Here is an 18,307-nt window from a genome sequence, read left to right on the forward strand (position 1 = left end):
TCTTCTACTGAAGAGCACTACTGAGGAAGCTAAAGCCTCAGAGAATAAAAATAATTGGAAGTGATCATAAATAGAGATAACTGAAGAAAAATACAACTTTGCCAGTATGTCAGGGAAAGTGGGGGTTTGGAAGCCAGTGAGGTGTTTGGTGATGCTACCTACTTATTTCCAAGCTTCTAGACTATACTTTAAGATAATTAAGATGGGAAATACATTTGATAATGTGTGGTGTCCCTGAGAGAGCAAAGGGGAAGCAGCTTCTTGCCCTCATGGAAAATTGAGTCATTTCTTTCTAAGCTTTGCCAGGGAGAAGAAGCTGGGACAGATTCAGCGTGGAGACTGAAACTGCATTCTACTGGTCCAGAAAATCCTTTTAAAAACATTATTGTCAGGTGGTGAGGTGGTTGCTCACGAGTAACCAGGCAGGACTCCGACCTGTCTTTAGCAGGTTTTTATTTGTGCAAACTATTTACAGTGCAGAACCAGAAAGTTCATGTCCTTCTCAGTCACTTGCAGATTCCGGGAGTGGCCCCTTCCGGTTTCTCCCCCAACATAATAACTTAGACACCCTAAAATCTCTGCCTTCCCTCCTTACGTTTCATCCCTCTGCATAAGCTGGGCCTGGCCAGCTGGGCTAGGTGAGGCGCTTGGGCTCTCAGTAGCATCTTTGAGCCCTCCCCTCGCTTGGCTGCCCCCTTCCCACTCTGCTCCCCTGGAGGTGTGGCTTTCTCCACTGCTGGACAAGACGTTGCTCCTCAGGAGCAGCAGAGGCTCTCTGTATCCCCCTGGCTTTCTCCCGTTCCGATGGCAGTCCCCTGACAATTATTATAAATGAACCTGAGAAATTAAAAGAGATCATTAGAATATATAAGAAAACAGAAACCTAATTTGATGATTAAAGGTAAAGGGACCCCTGACCATTAGGTCCAGTCGTGACCGACTCTGGGGTTGCGGCGCTCATCTCGCTTTATTGGCCGAGGGAGCTGGCATACAGCTTCCAGGTCATGTGGCCAGCATGACTAAGCCGCTTCTGGTGAACCAGAGCAGCACATGGAAATGTCGTTTACCTTCCCGCCGGAGCGGTACCTATTTATCTACTTGCACTTTGACGTGCTTTCGAACTACTAGGTTGGCAGGAGCAGGGACCAAGCAATGGGAGCTCACTCCATCATGGGGATTCGAACTGCCAACCTTCTGATCGGCAAGTCCTAGGCTCTGTGGTTTAACCCACAGTGCCACCCACGTCCCAATTTGATGATTAGTGATTTCTAAATTCAGGTACTGTTATGTCTTACTTCCTGAAACTTTAAGGAAGTACAGGCTGTTGAAAAGATAGTGTTTACATTACAACAGTTTAATAATTGATGAGGTTTCAAATTTATGTGATAGTATGTTGACCGTGGGAGCTGTACATTAGATCAGCTGAATAATTTGGACCATATACAATATTGTACTTTAAATATCACTTACCAGTGAATGCTGAATGGCATTATCTTCAGTCACAACACCTGTTGATGTGTAATTATGGACCCTCTGCTCTAACATCATTGGATCTTCACAGGTGGCTAAAGGAATGGAATGGGGAATTAGAATGTGCTATACAACCCAAGCAATGGAAATTATTTTAGAATCTATACATGATGTTTCCTTACAATTTAAAATTAAGATTGATCCAGCAAAAAAATAATGTTTGGGGTATACTGGACCCCACAACATCTTTATAGGAATACACTGTCTAAGACAGATAGATGTTAGAGGTGTAATGCCTTGTTGAGACATTATGCATTATATGCTTCAGGCATATAATGTGGAAATATCCAGTTCTCTCTCTCTCTCTCTCTCTCTCTCTCACACACACACACACACACACACATATATATGAATGAATAAAAAATACGGGGTATATATGTCCAGTTCTTTTATATATATATATATATATATATGCTTTCGTAGATTTTCACGGGTATAGGAATGCAGGTTTTGGTGTCTTCGGGTGTCTTCCCGTGTAAGAGTCGGGGTGTCTGTGCGACGTTTCGACGAGGTCTCACTCGTCATCTTCAGGCTGGTGCTTTCGGCTTCTTGTTACTGGAACACACCAAAACCTGCATATATATATATATATATATATGAGAACTGGATATATATACACACACATGCACACAGGTGTGTGTGTGTGTGTGTGTGTGTGTGTGTGTGTGTGTGTGTGTGTGTGTTGGTCTGAGGTGCTCTATCTCCAAGGATTATGGCAAAATCCTTGATATCTGCAGATGTACATCTGATTTCACATTATATTCCTGTAGTATGAAAGTTAGTAGCAGGACCACAAAAGCAGATTGCATGCCTTTTCAGGTTCAAAACAGGAAATATTATTGAGAACAGTTATGCATCATACATAAAATATCACAGCTGCGTGTTCCACATTTATTCATTTTTATAAAAAATAAAGTATAAATTGTTAATAGACTTGCTAAGACATACCACAATATTAATCTAAACATATTCAAATCAGAGTATTAAAACTGGCACACATACAGAGATACAAATATGCATCCCACAACAAAAATGAGAAAAGTTGAGAATACTGTACAGATGTACTTGTCCATGCAAAACCTATGTAACCATACTCTGATAGTGTTTTCTTTTTTCTTTAAAATCAACATCCTTGTGGTATGTAGAAACATAGTATTAAACAAAGGTGGTTACTGCATGTGCTGTAGCAGCAAATGAGGGGCAGATGGAGCTTGCCAGACTGGGAAGGTAGCCCATCTAGGAGAAGGAAAACTCTGATCCTAAACCTTCTAGAGAAGAAAAAGCTCAGGAATAAACCCAACACAAATCTGGAGTAGAGCCCTAGACGGTTGGACGGCACCTTGGGTGTCTCCTTTCGGCAACTCCTGCAGCCAAGCTGGTGCCAAACATATTGCTCTGCTTTCCTTTGGACCATATCAGCAAGGCCGAGACAGGAGGCTTGTCATCTGGGCAACCCAGGACATCCATACATACTGCCCCTTCGAAGTTACTTCAGGGCTGCTACCACAGTGACTTGACTTCACTCCAGGAGGCATACTCCACTGTGTCTCCATGGATGCCAACAAGCTGAGATTTGTTATGTTTTCTGAGTGCCTCGGGACTCATTGTAGGGCAGAAAGGCAAAAATAAAAAAGCATTTTACAATAAAAAACTCTAGCCCCTGGTTATTGTCAAAGTGCTTTAGACTTCCATCTCTCAGTCGCTGGATCATCACCTTGTCGTGGTGAGCGGGCTTGCACGTTCCTATGACCCTTGTGAGCGAAGCCATCAGGAATCTCGTACTCTCAGCAGGGTCACCCAAGGCGGTAAGGTCAAAGGGAAGGAGCTAGACAAAGAATGATCCAAGAAGTCCTCAACGACAGAACAAGCAGATGATAACAAGTGGTAGGTTACAATGGCTGTGAAGGTGGATGAAGGCTGTAGCAGATAAGAATCTACCGGTCTTTGTGACTACTCATGCCATGGGAACAGAGCCTTACTGCGAAGACTGTGCATTGGTCAGCGTGCAACTCTCCAACTCCTCCAAAGATTCCATCTGAGCAGGCTGAAAGCAAAGAGTAAGGTTACAGTAACTGCCATCCTAGAGCTTCAGTATGCTGATGACAACGTAGTGTGTGCACGCCCAGAGGATGACCTCCAAACCATTCTAAATATCTTCGCAGAAACTTATGAAAAGCTTGGCCTATCGCTCAACAACCAAAAAACCAAAGTGCTGCACCAAGTACAAAATAACCCCTCTGCAGCACCACAAATATAACTCAATGGTGTAACATTGGAAAATGTTGATCACTTCTCCTACGTGGGCAGTTATCTTTTCACAAGGGCCAACACTGACGCAGAAATCCAGCATCGGCTGAGCTCTGTGAGTGCGGCTTTCTCCTGATTGAAGTGCAGAGTGTTTGAGAAGTGCAGAGTGTTTGAGAATAGAAGAATGGCAGATGAAGATGTTGGATTTTTTGGAGCTGGCCGACCTGTCTGGAAGAATCTGCGATCAGAAGGAAGAGGTGATACAAGAGGATTGGAAGAAATTTAAAGAATATTTAGCTAAATATTGTAATATAAGATAATTAGAAAATTATTGGAAGTAATGAATAGGCTTAGGGGTAGAATAAGAATATGTAGTAGTAAATATTAGGGACTAGAACAGGGGTGCCCAAACTTTTTTCAAAGAGGGCCAGATTTGATGAAGTGAACATGCCTGAGGGCCGACCAAAGTTGTTGAGCTTTTTTTAGGCTTTGACCCCAAGAAATAAACTGCCACAGGGGCTGGATTAGGCCCCCCAAAACAGACATTGGACATGCCTGGAATAGGTAACTCTGTCCCCCAGCAGAAGGACACAGCCAGAAGGCATGTGTCTATTGAGGCAATCAGCTCTCTCTGCCTAAAAATACAGTCAGCTCTGTAGAGAAGCTTTGAGTCGTTAGTTGCATTGTAAGGGTCAATAATGTTGCCACAAACTCTACTTATAATCAAACAGTTCTGAAACCCACCCACCCACTTCAAACAGCAATCTGAGATAAACATGGGGGGGGGGGATCACATCATTTTCTACAGATGCTAGGTGGACATCTTGCTACTTGTCTGCATAAAGTACAGCACTGACAGGAAAAAGTAAGTACAGGTGACTGAGAAAGAATAGGTTTGTAGGAGTGACTGGTGACTGAAGCCAGAATTAAAAGTGCAGTTTTTGAATAATAATAAAAATTAAAGCGGATTTTAAAAAATGATTGCTAAACCATTCCTCTCTTGAATTATGTAACAACTCATATTGTTTCATGGAGTGCAGGACAAGAGGTCTTGCAGAATTCCGAACTCATTGGCAGACGCTTGGAGCAACCGGCCAGAAATTTTGGGTGGGAGTGTTTCATTACCGTGAAGGATGTCGGCTCCCGCGAAGAAAAGGGGATGGGAATTCATCGCCAGGAAACATGCGAGGAAAAAATACTGCACATTAAAAAAAAGAGAGACTTACCGGCTCCTGGGGAAGCGGAATATTCCCCAACCCCGCCCCTTTCCCAAACTTTCGGCCAATGGGGATGGAGAGAGGGGACGTCCCTTCCAATACAGGACGGAAGGGGCGCGTGGGTGCTCACCAGCTTCATACACGTTCATGGGTGGGATTTAAAGGTGCGTTTTTGCGGGAGGGGAAAGGGAAGTTGGCGGGGACAGGCGGGGTGAATGAGGAAGAAAGGGTGGGAGACCCGGGGTAGGGCGGGGGTAGGGCGGAGATGTTGCCCGAAGCGTTTCTCGTGATGCCCTTGTTGTAAATCTAGCAGGCAAATCCGACTATTATGCTGCACCCCCATGGAGACCGGAGCTCTGCCGCCTTCACCGCGAAAGTGAAGGATTCAGAATTCTGACGCAACCACTGTACACGTGTAAAGTTATATTGCCGTACGAGGCTTCCGCGCTGCCCGTTTCTGTTTTCCAGGAAGAGGGTGGAGAGGGAAATCGTTCTCTTTTTCTCTCCCGGGTGCGCTGTTTTGGAGGTCGGTACCATGTGGGGGCACTGATCGGCAGAGGGCAGCAGCGATCCCACGTCTGCAACCCGGGAGGGCGAGGCGCAAGGCGGGGGAACAAATCCCTCTTTCCTTCAGAGCAGGGGTGTCAAACACGGGCCACATGGCGAGGTCTGGCGGGCCGGATTCGGCCCGCGGGCCTTGTGTTTGACACCCGTGGACTAGAATATAAAAAAGGAGGTTAGTAAATGAAAGGAGTTAATATTATTAGAAATATGAACTTGGAGAACTGTTATAAAGGTGATATAATGAAATTCAGTTAGAGGGGACTCGAGGAAGTCAGGCATCAATGTGATGAAAGTTGGATATTTGAAGAGATAATCTTTTTTTCTTGTGTGTTTAGTTTATTGTAGTGTGGTGGGGTTTTTTTCTTTGTTGTGTATTTTGTTATGTTATTTTTGTGATAAATGTTGAAAATCAATAAAAAAATTTGGGGGGAAATAAAAATAATGACTGTCTCAAGGCAAATCTAAAAAAATGTAGTATAAACACCAACAATTGGGAAGCACTGGCCTGCGAGCTCTCCAGTTGGAGAACAGCCTTGACCAAAGGTGTCATGGGCTTTGAAGAGACTCAAACTCAGGACACAAGGGAGAAATGTGCTAAGAGGAAGGCACACTTGGCAAATCCACACTGTGATCAACTCCCACCCGGGAACCAATGTTCCCACTGTGGAAGGACGTGTGGATCCAGAATTGGCCTCCACAGTCACTTACGGACTCATTGTTAAAACCATGTTTATGGAAGACAATCTTACCCAACTACGAGTGATTGCCAAAGAAGAAGAAAGAAGACTTCCATCTTCAATCATCTGAGCCCCTTCTTCGTGTGCCTCCTCAAGAACTCTTGATGGTGGCAGCAGGAGAACAATCTTTTCCTGCAATGGCTCCCCATTTGTGGAATGCTCTCCACAATGGTGTCTTATTTACATATCTTTAGGCACCAGGCATTCCTATTCTTCCAGTCCTTTGGCTTATTAAACAACCTAAGGCCTTTTAAATGTGCCTGGGCAGGGTGTGTTGTCATTCTGTTTGTTAGCTACTGTTTTGGATTTAGTGCTTTTACGCTGTGAACCATCCTGTGATCTTCGGATGAAGGACAATACAACAAATAATAATAATAATAGTTCAGTATTTCCCCCTGATTTTGTTGCCAATGTCTACAGTCACTTTGTCGCAGGCTACTGAAGAAGTGAACATGAGGGGCAAGTATTTCAAACATGTTAATGACCAACAGCAGGGCCGGCCCACCTGTCAGGCAAGGTGAGGCAACTGCCTTGGGCGGTGGATCCTGATGTTGTTGTTTAGTCGTGTCCAACTCTTTGTGACCCCATGGACCAGAGCACGGCAGGCACTCCTGTCTTCCACTGCCTCCCGCAGTTTGGTCAAACTCATGCAGGTAGCTTCGAGAACACTGTCCAACCATCTCATCCTCTGCTGTCCCCTTCTCCTTGTGCCCTCCATCTTTCCCAACACCAGGGTCTTTTCCAGGGAGTCTTCTCTTCTCATGAGGTGGCCAAAGTCTTGGAGCCTCAGCTTCAGGATCTGTCCTTCCAGTGAGCACTCAGGGCTGATTTCCTTCAGAATGGAGAGGTTACAAATAATAATAATAGTTCAGTATTTCCCCCTGATTTTGTTGCTAACGTTTACAGTCGCTTTGCCTCAGGCTACTGAAGAAGTGGCCGTGAGGGGCAAGTATTTCAAAAGTGTTAACAACCAACAGCAGGGCCGGCCCACCTGTCAGGCAAGGTGAGGCAACTGCCTTGGGTGGCGGATCCTGATGTAGATCACAGAATCCTGAGGTGAAAAGGGACCCTGAGGGTCACCACCCTTGTTCCTGACATCTTCTCCACTCAACCTTTCTTCCCTCAGAGAGAGAGAGAGAGAAGGGAGAGGAGGCGGCATTTTGTGGTTCGCCTCAGGCGCCAAAAAGGCCTCGGGGTTCACCTCAGGCCCCCAAATGCCTCAGGCCGACCTGGCCAACAAGCCAGCGCGCCTTCAGTTTCCCTCACGCTCAGAGGCTCATTTTCTTTCTTTCTAAAGCGCAAAAGAGAGGCGCCGGAGCCCGGGAAGAACAGCAGGTGCAGGCGACGGGCGAGGCCGCCTCGGCTCGGGCCCCGCCTCTACGCGAGGCTCGGCGGCCGGCCTGTGTTCCCCGAAGCCCACGTCGCGCAAAAGCAGCCGGAGGAGGAGGAGCAGCGGCGGCGGCGGCGGCGCTGAGGAGACCCGGCTGCTCGCCGCCGGCAGCTGCTGGAGCCGCCCCGCCGCCGCCATGAACTCCAACAGCCGCACCGAGAGCGACTGGCAGGGACTGGTGAGCGAGGTGAGAGGGGGAGAAGGAACGAGGCCTGCCGAGGACTGGAAGGCGGAGCTGCCTTTTCCCGCCATTTCCCCCCAAACAGGCCTGCAAAAAACCCGCGATACTGGTGCAATGGGGCTTTCCTGCCAGCCGGCACCGGGTCGCCCATCCCTCTCCTTCCTGGCGTTTCCGATATATATATATATATATATGCGATCTACAGTCGGAGCGGCTTGCTTCGCTTTCCTCTCTTTAGTGCAATTAAGGTTTGCAGCCCCACTTCCCCCGATGCGTGTTTACTGTGCAGCATGTCACTTGTGAATCCACCCCCCCCCCAGTTAAGCGTGCATAAGGGTTGCAATGGTGGGGGATTTTTTTTGGGGGGGGGGGCGTCTGAGGCAAACGACCTCCCTGGCCCTCCAAAGCAGCTGGGCTAAGCTCAAAACTTGCCTCAGTTTTCCCAGGTGTGGCCAGTGCTAAAAGCTGGATGGTTGCGTGTCACCGCAGGGATGGTTGGCACTTGTTGCTTGGAGGGGTATGACGGGTGTTACCTGTATGTCACTTTGGGGGCGAGGGGGTCGGGAGCGAGGTATATATCTTCCCTTATTTCTGTTAAAGCAGCAAACGTTTGCTATTCCCATCTCCCCATTTTTATTTTTTTTACTTAGTGGAGAGACCTTGTGAGTCAGGAATTCCCCAAAATGAGTTGCCAGGTCTTGGGGTGCGATCAGAGGTTTCTGCAGTGCTATTCACTCAACACAAACTTTTTGGGTGAATGGGAGGGCTGCAGGCGCACGCTTCTAAATGAAGTCCGTGAATATGCAACCATGTGCTCTTAGATTCGTCACCATATCCAAGTAAATATATGTAGGTTAGGGGTGGGCATGCACCACGATCCAGACGGATGCCAAGGGATTTTGCTGTCATTCTCCGCCTGTTAACTTGTCAGGCAATGTCCCCTACTTGGCAGGGTATAAGTAAATTATTATTATTATTATTATTATTATTATTATTATTATTATTATTGCATGCTAATGGGATCTGTCCATCCCCCATCAGGCTTTGGCTTCTTGATTCTCGCCCTCAAAGGACCTGGCCACGCTGGGCCAAACTAGATTTAATGTCCATTGCATGATTGCAAGTAATGTGCTGTTGCTGTTTTTTTTTTTTTTTTAATGTACCGTAAGTAGGCAGCTTATGCTATATCTGCATAGCATATTTGCCCTGTGAAGGCTTCCCTCCTCATGTAAGTTGCAGCTTCAGGGAAATAATTTTCATTAAAAAAAACAATAGGTGAGACCAGTGGGTTAAATTCTCCTCCACCCCCTGTGATTCTGTTGCTGCCCCCCCCTCTTTTCTGTTTTCCATTTTTAACTTGTGCCTATTAATTCATTCAGTTGTCAACTTACTGTTTTTCTTCTGGCTAGGATTCTGTGTGTTTTTAACAGAATCTTTGTTGGCTGAATATGAGCCTATCATTTCCTTGTTAGAGGGAAGGCAAAATGACACATTCACCTGCTAAATTTTGGCTACCCTGTAGCTTTTCAATGTACAAGAGGAAAAAAAAGAATTTTGCAATCCTACTGCTATAATTGCCACTGTAAACTTCATAAAAAGACCAGAGGTGATTGAAGTGTTGTTGGAACTAGTCAACTTAGGCAAACACTGACTAGTGTTTGCCACAGTATCTCAAAATGGCTGTTTCCCTAGGATTCAATTCTCTGCTGATGTTCTCAATAACATCTTCCTTCTGTAGTCATAGAACACTTTGATTCCTATATTATTGTACCACCATCTCACACCCACAGCTGAGTAACACAGCCAGACTCTAAGATTATAAGAAAGGGTGTCAATCAGAGTGTAAGCAAGCTTTCTAAGCAGCCGTTGGGTCAGCAACGCTTCTATAAAGTGGGTATTGCCTGTCCATGATTCTTTTCACTTCCATGATATTCATATTAATTTGGGCTAGGTTTGGGGTCCTAAACAAGTGCCAGGCAGCTGTGCCTTCTTTCAACCCCAATCTTACTCCCTGCCCTTCCATTACCACCTCTCATGCCATGTTGCTTCTGCTCTGAGAAAATGTTTCTAAGAAATGATGGGAAATGTTGGCACAGGCAGTTATTGGCAATTATGAATGATTATGGTCACATATGGAGTACCAGCATTCTAATAATTAGAATCATAGAATTGGAATCCCAAGGGCCTTCCAGCCCAGCCCCCCTGAAATGCCGGAATAAAACAACAACTAATGTATGTGGCAAAAAATGGTAGTGGTATTAAATGTTTTGTGGTGCAGAAGGATGGTGACCTTATGATGCCAAGATGAAGACCACCTACAAGAGACTCCCTCCCCTTCCATGTTCTGTGAAGCTTTGTGCTAACTAGGGATGTGCTATGGTCCAAACCACTGAGCCTCTTGGGCATGCCAATTGAAAGGTCGGTGGTTCGAATGCGTGTAGTGGAGAGAGCTCCTGTTGCTCTGTCCCAGCTTCTGCCAACCTAGCAGTTCGAAAGCATACCAGTGCAAGTAGATAAAAATGTACAGCTGCGGCAGGAAGGTAAATGGCATTTTCGTGTGTTTTGGCACTCGCCATGGTCCTCGGTGCACCAGTAGTGGCTTAGTCATGCCGGCTACGTGACTGGGAATGTCTGTGGACAAAGGCTGGCTCCCTCGGCCTGAAAAGCGAAATGAGCGCCACACCCTTTGACTGGACTCAACCGTCCAGGGGTCCTCTACCTTTTACCTTTACAACTTCTCACTCTGGTGTGACAGTTCAGTGTGCTCTGGGCTCTACAAAGCAGAGAATGAAGTAGGAAAGCAGACTGCCTTCATGTGTTGACCATGAGGATAGGGTAACTGCTGGTGGGAAGTTAAATATTTAAACATTCCTGGGGGGGGGGGATTTCTGTAAGAAAAGCAACAATACACAATGAATTTGGGTGTGTATTTTCAAATAGGCCTTGCAATCCTGGCCATGATTTGTGTAAGATGCTCTTTGACTCTAAAGGCCCCTAATCTTGAACCTATGCAAAATGTAGGACTAATAACCTGTTCAAGATGCATTTTTGGTTGCGAGGGCTGGAAAGTAAATAGAGATAAGTTGTTAGCAGCAGGTGATGGAAAGGGAGAAGAAATGGTCTTTCCTTCTCTTTACCTCCCCAGCCCTCGCAACTCCACAATATTTCGCTCATCCTCACTTGCGGTGCTCAATTATGTACATTATTATATACATCTAAAGCTTCCATATGATCCTGTTTGGTAACTTACCATTAGTTTTAAGAAAAAGAGAAAACAGTTTCATATTATTAACCAGGAAATTAGTCAAGTATAATTATTTGAAAACATAGCAAAAAGAAGAAGTGAAGATAGGAACTGAGATGGAAAACTGGAACTGCACATATTTATTGGGTTTCTTTGCCTATTGGAAACTTTAAGGGTCCATATAATAAAGACATAAAAGACTTACCAATGTTTATTCAGAAGTAAGTCTTGCTGTGTTTAATGGGACATAACACCCAAATAAGTGTGCACAGGGTTACATGGGAATAAACTCAGTTGTGCTAATTGGGATTTATTCCTGAATAAATGTGCATGAGATCATGCTTACAGTTTCTCCCCACTACCTGTGTTCCTGTCTATTTGTACTGCTGGTCTAAAGACCTGGCACTTGATGTCACTGTGATAAAGCAAACCTTCCTGGAAACCAGCTCTGAAACCTGTTTTGCACTGGATGATTGGATTTTATGGGCTCTTTGAGGAAATGGTTCTTGTTTAAAGCTTAGATCTGCAGCTGCTTCTTAAGAAAGTGCCACACAAGGTTTCATATGCACTCACCTGTCTTCAGGGTTAGAAGCAGTGGTTCAAATGATTCAATATAGTAAAAGCTACAATCCCCCTCAGATTACACAGTAGATGTTTATCACAGACATCTTCTGAGCACTATTTCACACACTATGTTGCATAAAATCTGGATTTGCCACCAAATGGCCTCTGCCTGTCTGTCCGATGAATATTCGCATGCAAGACATGTGTATGGAAACATTTGCTTCTCACATTCAAATGTTACATTTTTAAACAAGCATGGGGTTTTTGTTTTGTTTTTTTAAGTGTGATGCAAACTTTAAATGGGGTACAAGTGAGGAAAGGGCTGCTTTACAGATGGCTAACTCAACTCTTGTTCTGTGATAACACAAATACAGTACAGTACCATATCCATAAAGTTGCCTTGCAGTTTAAAGGGCTGCCCTAAGGGGGATGAATTGGTGCTGGAGGACATCAATGCTCACAAGCTAGTTTACACCCACCTACGAACACTTTGATCTTTAAAAAAATAAAAAATTCCCCATGTATCTACCTATTATTACCTCATGTCAACAAACATTCAGTGCTTCTTAGCTTGCACATTCAACCGCAAGTCACCAAGTGTTAAGTGAACATGTGTATGTCCATGTGTGAACCAGTCCTTAGCCATTCTGATATTAAAACTTTGAAAGCATTGCATTCTTTTTGGCTGCTTAGGATTATTATTGCCCAGACATTTGCATATTAGAATAAAATAGTGACAAATTCTCAGTACATAGCAGGAAGTAGATACGGCATGTGTAGCAAGGAGTGGCACTGTATTCCACATCCTTACAGCTAGTTTGGCTTCTATTATCTATCTTCTTTCTTTCTTTCTTTCTTTCTTTCTTTCTTTCTTTCTTTCTTTCTTTCTTTCGACTGCCCTTCATTAGAAAATAGCAGGGTGGTTCGCAGAATAAAATACATAATTTTTAAAAAGGAAATAAGTAAAACAAAACAGCAAACAACTGGTGCCTTTATTAGGTTCTGAGGGTCCTGAAACGTCAGATTTGTACATTTGATTTCAGACAAGCTGATACAAGGAGAAGACAGAGACAGGTGACTGACTGTGTGTGTGTGTGTGTGTGTGTGAGAGAGAGAGAGAGAGAGAGAGAGGAGTCCACAGATGACAGAAAGAAGGAGGAATCTGTATGAAAGGGAGAGGATCTCATTAGTTAATCTTAATTAAATTAATATGCAAATCCTTTATTTTAATGGGACTTACTCTTAAATAAATATGCCACTTTACTATTTCAGTGTTGATTTGGAATGAAAATTAATTTTATTTAGTTGAATGATAAAATGGCAAGATTTTGCAAACTGAAAGGGGGGGTGACGTGTTTTGGAACTACAGCCATATGGTGCTTGAATGTGGAAGAATCGGGGATTTCCTCAAAGTATTATACAGCTAACGGGCAAGAAAGAACAACTGCCACCTACAGTATACTAGGTTCCGAGGGTGTTAAGTGCTTCTAACTTTGATTTCAGGCCTGCTGATGTTAGAAGTGAGCAAGAGGCACAGAGAAGTGAATCGATGGTGGCAGAGAAGGTGATAATAAGGTGGAAGAAAGCGAGGAAAGGAAAATGTGATGGAGGCAGGCAATAATGAACAGGTGAAATGAAGTAGAAGGAACAAAGTATAGAAAAGTTTGAGAAGGTAAAGAGAATGGCGAGAGAAAGGATTGTGAAAGATGGTGAGATGGGAGTAAGTGATAACAGAGGAGGAACTGGGAGGTGCAAGGAGGAGGCAAAGAGAATGTGGGAGGTAAGAAGAGAGAAGAGCAAAGGCAAGACAGGTGAGGCAGGACCAGAAGGTAGGGAAGAAAAAGCCGGAAGCAGGTGGCAGAGACAGGAGCTGGTGAAATTGATAGGCCTTTTTGGTAACAAAACACAAGCATAAATAGCGATGGTGATCTTTCTCAATATCAACCACAGGTTTCAAGGAAGAGAAGAACCCCAGAAATAAAAGAGAAGCTATATGTATTAAAAGGTTTTGAAAGTTTGCCCAATAGTACATGAAATATTGGTTCACTTGCATTTAGAAAAAAATGTATGCTACTACCTCTGTGTAATAGGTGGTGAGACGCTAGTACAGTGGTACCTCAAGTTACATACGCTTCAGGTTACAGACTCCGCTAACCCAGAAATAGTGCTTCAGGTTAAGAACTTTGCTTCAGGATGAGAACAGAAATTGTGCTCCAGCGGCGCGGCAGCAGCGGGAGGCCCCATTAGCTAAAGTGGTGCTTCAGGTTAAGAACAATTTCAGGTTAAGAACAGACCTCCAGAACGAATTAAGTACTTAACCCGAGGTACCACTGTACTATTAAGTATAAATCAAAAGTGAAAATGTAAAAGTGAGTCCTGTGTGCCTGGCAAGGAATATATGGTGCACCTTGGGTCTAGACTGGTTGAAGACCACTGCTCTAAATGAAGATGGGCCAAAGCTGATAAGTGACACCGTAATCTGAATTTCCGAAGTTTATAATGGTGTGTCTTTCACTTTTTAGATTTCCCCTCTCCAATAACTTGACAAATGTCCTGGCATTATCAGATTATGAGGTCATTTCTGTTCAGGAGTTAATGAGATCAAAGCGGATTTGGCACTAAAAATAGCTATGGACAAACAGGGACCATTTGATGGAGAGGAGAGCTGTTTCACCTCTCTGTAATGTTGTCTTTCTCATTCTGTTTTGTTTAAAGCAGTTAGCAGGCAGTAAGGCAGTTCAAGCAGTAATGTATTATATCAGTCTTTACTTAATATGATCTTGTAGCAATCATAGTCCACTTACGATGGTAAATTAGTGGTAGATATAAGTCAATAGACAGCAATGAAAATTATTATTTTGAAGATATTTAGAACAAGAGAAAAGCAGATGAAATTTGAATCTAACAACTATTTAATGAAAGCATTAAATAGTTTATTTTTGCAAAAATACATGAAGATGTATTCAGAAGATTCACTTTTTAAAAAAATACCTAAAAACAAATAGCGGAAGCTATAACCATCTACAGTAAATGGTGACTCTTTTAAAAAAAGAAAGAAATCAAATAAAAGTGGTTATTTGTGTCTTAAAAGCAAAACCCCCCACTGTATTTTAAAACCAGTATATCACAGTATCATCACTTGCACATCATGGTAAGCTGCAGTTGATGGCTCCCACTTTATTTGTTTCACACAATTTTTTTACCTCTTGATTGTAGAAAACCCTCAAAGCAGTTCAAGTGGGAGAAACAAGGCATAAACCCTGACTTAATGTTTCAAACTTAACTGGGATTCATGCTTGGAGCTTGGACTTTAGGTGTAAATCTGAGCCAGGGTTTGTGGTTGTTTCTCACACTCAGTCTAGGGTAATTGTTCTTGGCATACCAGTTGTGGTTTGTTTGACTGAAAGAAACCAGGATACAGTGGTACCTCAGGTTACATACACTTCAGGTTACAGACTCCGCTAACCCAGAAATAGTGCTTTAGGTTAAGAATTTTGCTTCAGGATGAGAACAGAAATTGTGCTCCGGTGGTGCGGCGGCAGCAGGAGGCCCCATTAGCTAAAGTGGTGCTTCAGGTTGAGAACAGTTTCAGGTTAAGTACGGACCTCCAGAACGAATTAAATACTTAACCTGAGGTACCACTGTACTTGGTTTGGATTTAATGCTAAGTCAGGGATTGTGGTTTATTTGATCCCACTTGTGCTTGGAGAGAAGTTGGAGCAATCGCCACATACACGGAGAACCATTAATAATAATAATAATAATAATAATAATAAATTTTATTTATATCCCGCCCTCCCCAGCCGAAGCCGGGCTCAGGGCGGCTAACAACACTAACTCTTCATTAACTGGTGGAGTCTCCTTCTTTGGAGGTCTTTAAGCAGAGGCTTGACAACCATATGTCAGGAGTGCTCTGATGGTGTTTCCTGCTTGGCAGGGGGTTGGACTCGATGGCCCTTGTGGTCTCTTCCAACTCTATGATTCTATGATTCTATGATTCTATGAACTCTTGAAGTAGTAACAAGGTCTCCACAACCATATTTATCTGCCTATCTGCAAGTTTCATTGCTGTGTTTGGTTACCCGGAGTATGAAATGAGGCTTGTGTTTCCATTTCCGTTTCCTCTTTAGCCCTGACCATAGTAAGCCGTAGCATTCAAATTGGCAAATCATAGTTAGTGTTTCCCTTCCAAATCAAAATAAAAAACTGTTTGAAATGGGTTTCTGATTTGGTTTTGGAGAATAAGTGCCAACTGGAGTTTGCCAATCCAAATTTAATGACTAATTATGTTTAGGGATAAGGAAACCAAAACAGAATTCCTGGATCTGTTATGTCTAGCATTCCATTTCTTCATGTTAAAGATGGGAGCTGAGGCTGAGAAAACAGTGACTTACTTGCTTAAGGCTACCGTCTAATCTTGACTGGGGCCTTGTAGCTCAGACTCTTAACTTCTTTAGCATATAGCAGTTTCCTATCCAGAGTTCATCATTATTCCAGGTTCCAATGTCATTTCAATGGTGCATAAAAAGTTGCAGATTCCAGATGCCTTTTTAATCAGGGAATTGGCCACTCTTAAAGTGTCACTATATGGATAAGAACAATAATGTTGCTTTATTGAGGGTAGTGCCAAGGCATCATAACCCAGAAGGTTTATGGCAGAAATTCAACTTTGCTGCTGCCAGTAATAAAATTAATCCAAGGTGGAGGTGTCCTCTTCAGAGTTCATTACCCTAGAATGATTTCTCCTTCCCTTTAAAGGACTCTTGAAAGGATGCATTTGCTACTTTTGGGTACCACTCAATGCATTATTATTTCTTCATGACCTGCAGGTATATTAATGCACCTTGACCAGTAGAAATAAGGGCTGTAAGGTTCAAGAAAGCCCTTCTCTACATTTCCTCCCGTCTTCAAAAAGGAGCAGAGCAAAAGGGGTCTTTTGATTGCAGACCAAGTGTGAACAGAAAGAAATTCTGCAGCTTTTTACACATATGAAACACTAAAGCACATTACATATTTTAGGTGCATATAAATGTCCTTTTTAAAGGGATGGGCCTAAAAACCTCACACGTGGGTAAGATTATATTGCATTTGGAAGGCTGTAATGGAGTTCGTGAGTAGCTAGTAGAAAAAATATTGGGCTTTGTTGGGTAAAAGGGTGTCATCAAAATGGAGGGAATAGGATAGCTTTTTTTACTTTTATAGAGTAGTGAAAGAAAATGCATCTCTGCTACCTGAATTAAGCACTCTGTGGTCTGATACTTCAATTATGTGTGTGTTTACGAAGAAGTAATTCCCATTATGTTCAGTGGGGCTTACTCCGATGTAGGTACATATAGGATCACAGCCTAACTACAATCCTCAGTATGTTTATGTACTTAGAAATAAATCTATTTTCAAGAATGTGGGCACAGGATTACATCCTAAAGGTTATAATGTTAACCCAGAAACTGACGCAGCCCATAGTTCATTTAAAGCAGCTTAAAAGTGTGTGCCCCTGCCTTTAAAGTAGTGCTTTTGCACAATGCACCGGTTTGGTTTGGTATTCTTTTGTTTTGTTTTCAAGCGGCACGTACAAACTTTTTGCCTTGACTTTCTTGCAGTATTTGGTGTGTAAAAGGAAGCTGGAAAGTAAGAAGGAAGCACTGCTAATTCTTTCAAAAGAGCTGGACACATGTCAGCAAGAGAGAGACCAGTACAAGCTTATGGCTAATCAGCTACGGGAGAAGCACCAATCACTGAAAAAGAAATACCGGGAACTGATTGTATGTAACTGGTTTGATAACTTTCTGTTAATATCTGCTTATATTAAATCTTTGGCTTCTTGTAATGCATTGTGCATTATTAATCATTTCCTTGTAATCCTTGTAGTTCTGTGTTCATGATACTGTTTTTGTTCATTTTTGTTCATTTTTATTTAATTCATAATTATGTATTCACTACTATTTAAAGGACAAATAGAAACAGCTTCGACCTTACAGTCTAAACCTCTTAGTGCTTTGATTGCAGTACTGCAGTGCTTCATTAAATTACTTTTTCAAGCAAACTAGGTTACTTTATAAAGTCCTGTTATTTTTCCAGTGACATGTAAACTCCCTTCTTGTAGGACGGGGATCCATCTCTTCCTCCTGAAAAGAGAAAGCAGGTAGGTTTCATTTCTGCTTGCATGCACATATAATTTACTGCTCTATGTCATTGGTTTTGTTTTTTTAAAAAAAAATATTGCTAAACTATGTTATTTTGATTCCGCTAATTAATTTACAGTGGTACCTCGTGTTACAAACACCTTGGGTTACAAACACTTCGGGTTACAGACTCCGCTAACCTGGAAGTAGTACCTCAGATTAAGAACTTTGCTCCAGGATGAGAACAGAAATCACGTGCCGGCGGGAGCAGGAGGCCCCATTAGCTAAAGTGGTACCTCAGGTTAAGAATGGTTTCAGGTTAAGAACGGACCTCCGGAACAAATTACAGTGGTACCTCAGGTTACATACGCTTCAGGTTACATACATTTCAGGTTACAGACTCCGCTAACCCAGAAATAGTGCTTCAGGTTAAGAACTTTGCTTCAGGATGAGAACAGAAATCAGGCTCCGGCGGCGCGGCAGCAGCAGGAGGCCCCATTATCTAAAGTGT

The 18,307-nt window shown here is 43.1% G+C and overlaps 1 protein-coding gene and 1 long non-coding RNA gene across 5 annotated transcripts in view; one reads left to right on the top strand and one right to left on the bottom strand.

The window, feature by feature from the left end:
• Positions 1-436: 436 nt before the first annotated feature.
• LOC309540546 lies at positions 437-3,823 on the bottom strand. The gene is made up of 3 exons (XR_014223336.1): positions 3,245-3,823; positions 1,471-1,565; positions 437-837 (listed from the first exon to the last, which is right to left on the bottom strand). It is a non-coding gene; the product is annotated as an uncharacterized lncRNA (long non-coding RNA).
• Positions 3,824-7,590: 3,767 nt separating this feature from the next.
• The window catches only part of CCDC149 (coiled-coil domain containing 149), a 65,051-nt gene continuing 54,334 nt past the window's right edge, over positions 7,591-18,307 (top strand). Inside the window, exons 1-3 of one of the 4 annotated variants that reach the window (XM_082237402.1) lie at positions 7,591-7,872; positions 17,275-17,436; positions 17,778-17,816. In XM_082237402.1, the coding sequence (XP_082093528.1) occupies positions 7,822-7,872; positions 17,275-17,436; positions 17,778-17,816 (252 nt within the window). In that variant the 5' untranslated portion in view covers positions 7,591-7,821. Of the gene's footprint in view, positions 7,873-7,898; positions 8,115-17,274; positions 17,437-17,777; positions 17,817-18,307 lie in introns of those variants that run through there. The other 3 variants (XM_082237401.1, XM_082237400.1, XM_082237403.1) reach the window with 3 other exon arrangements.

This window comes from Podarcis vaucheri (genome assembly GCF_965113315.1).
Source record: "Podarcis vaucheri genome assembly, chromosome: 9".
Taxonomy (NCBI): Eukaryota; Metazoa; Chordata; class Lepidosauria; order Squamata; family Lacertidae; genus Podarcis; species Podarcis vaucheri.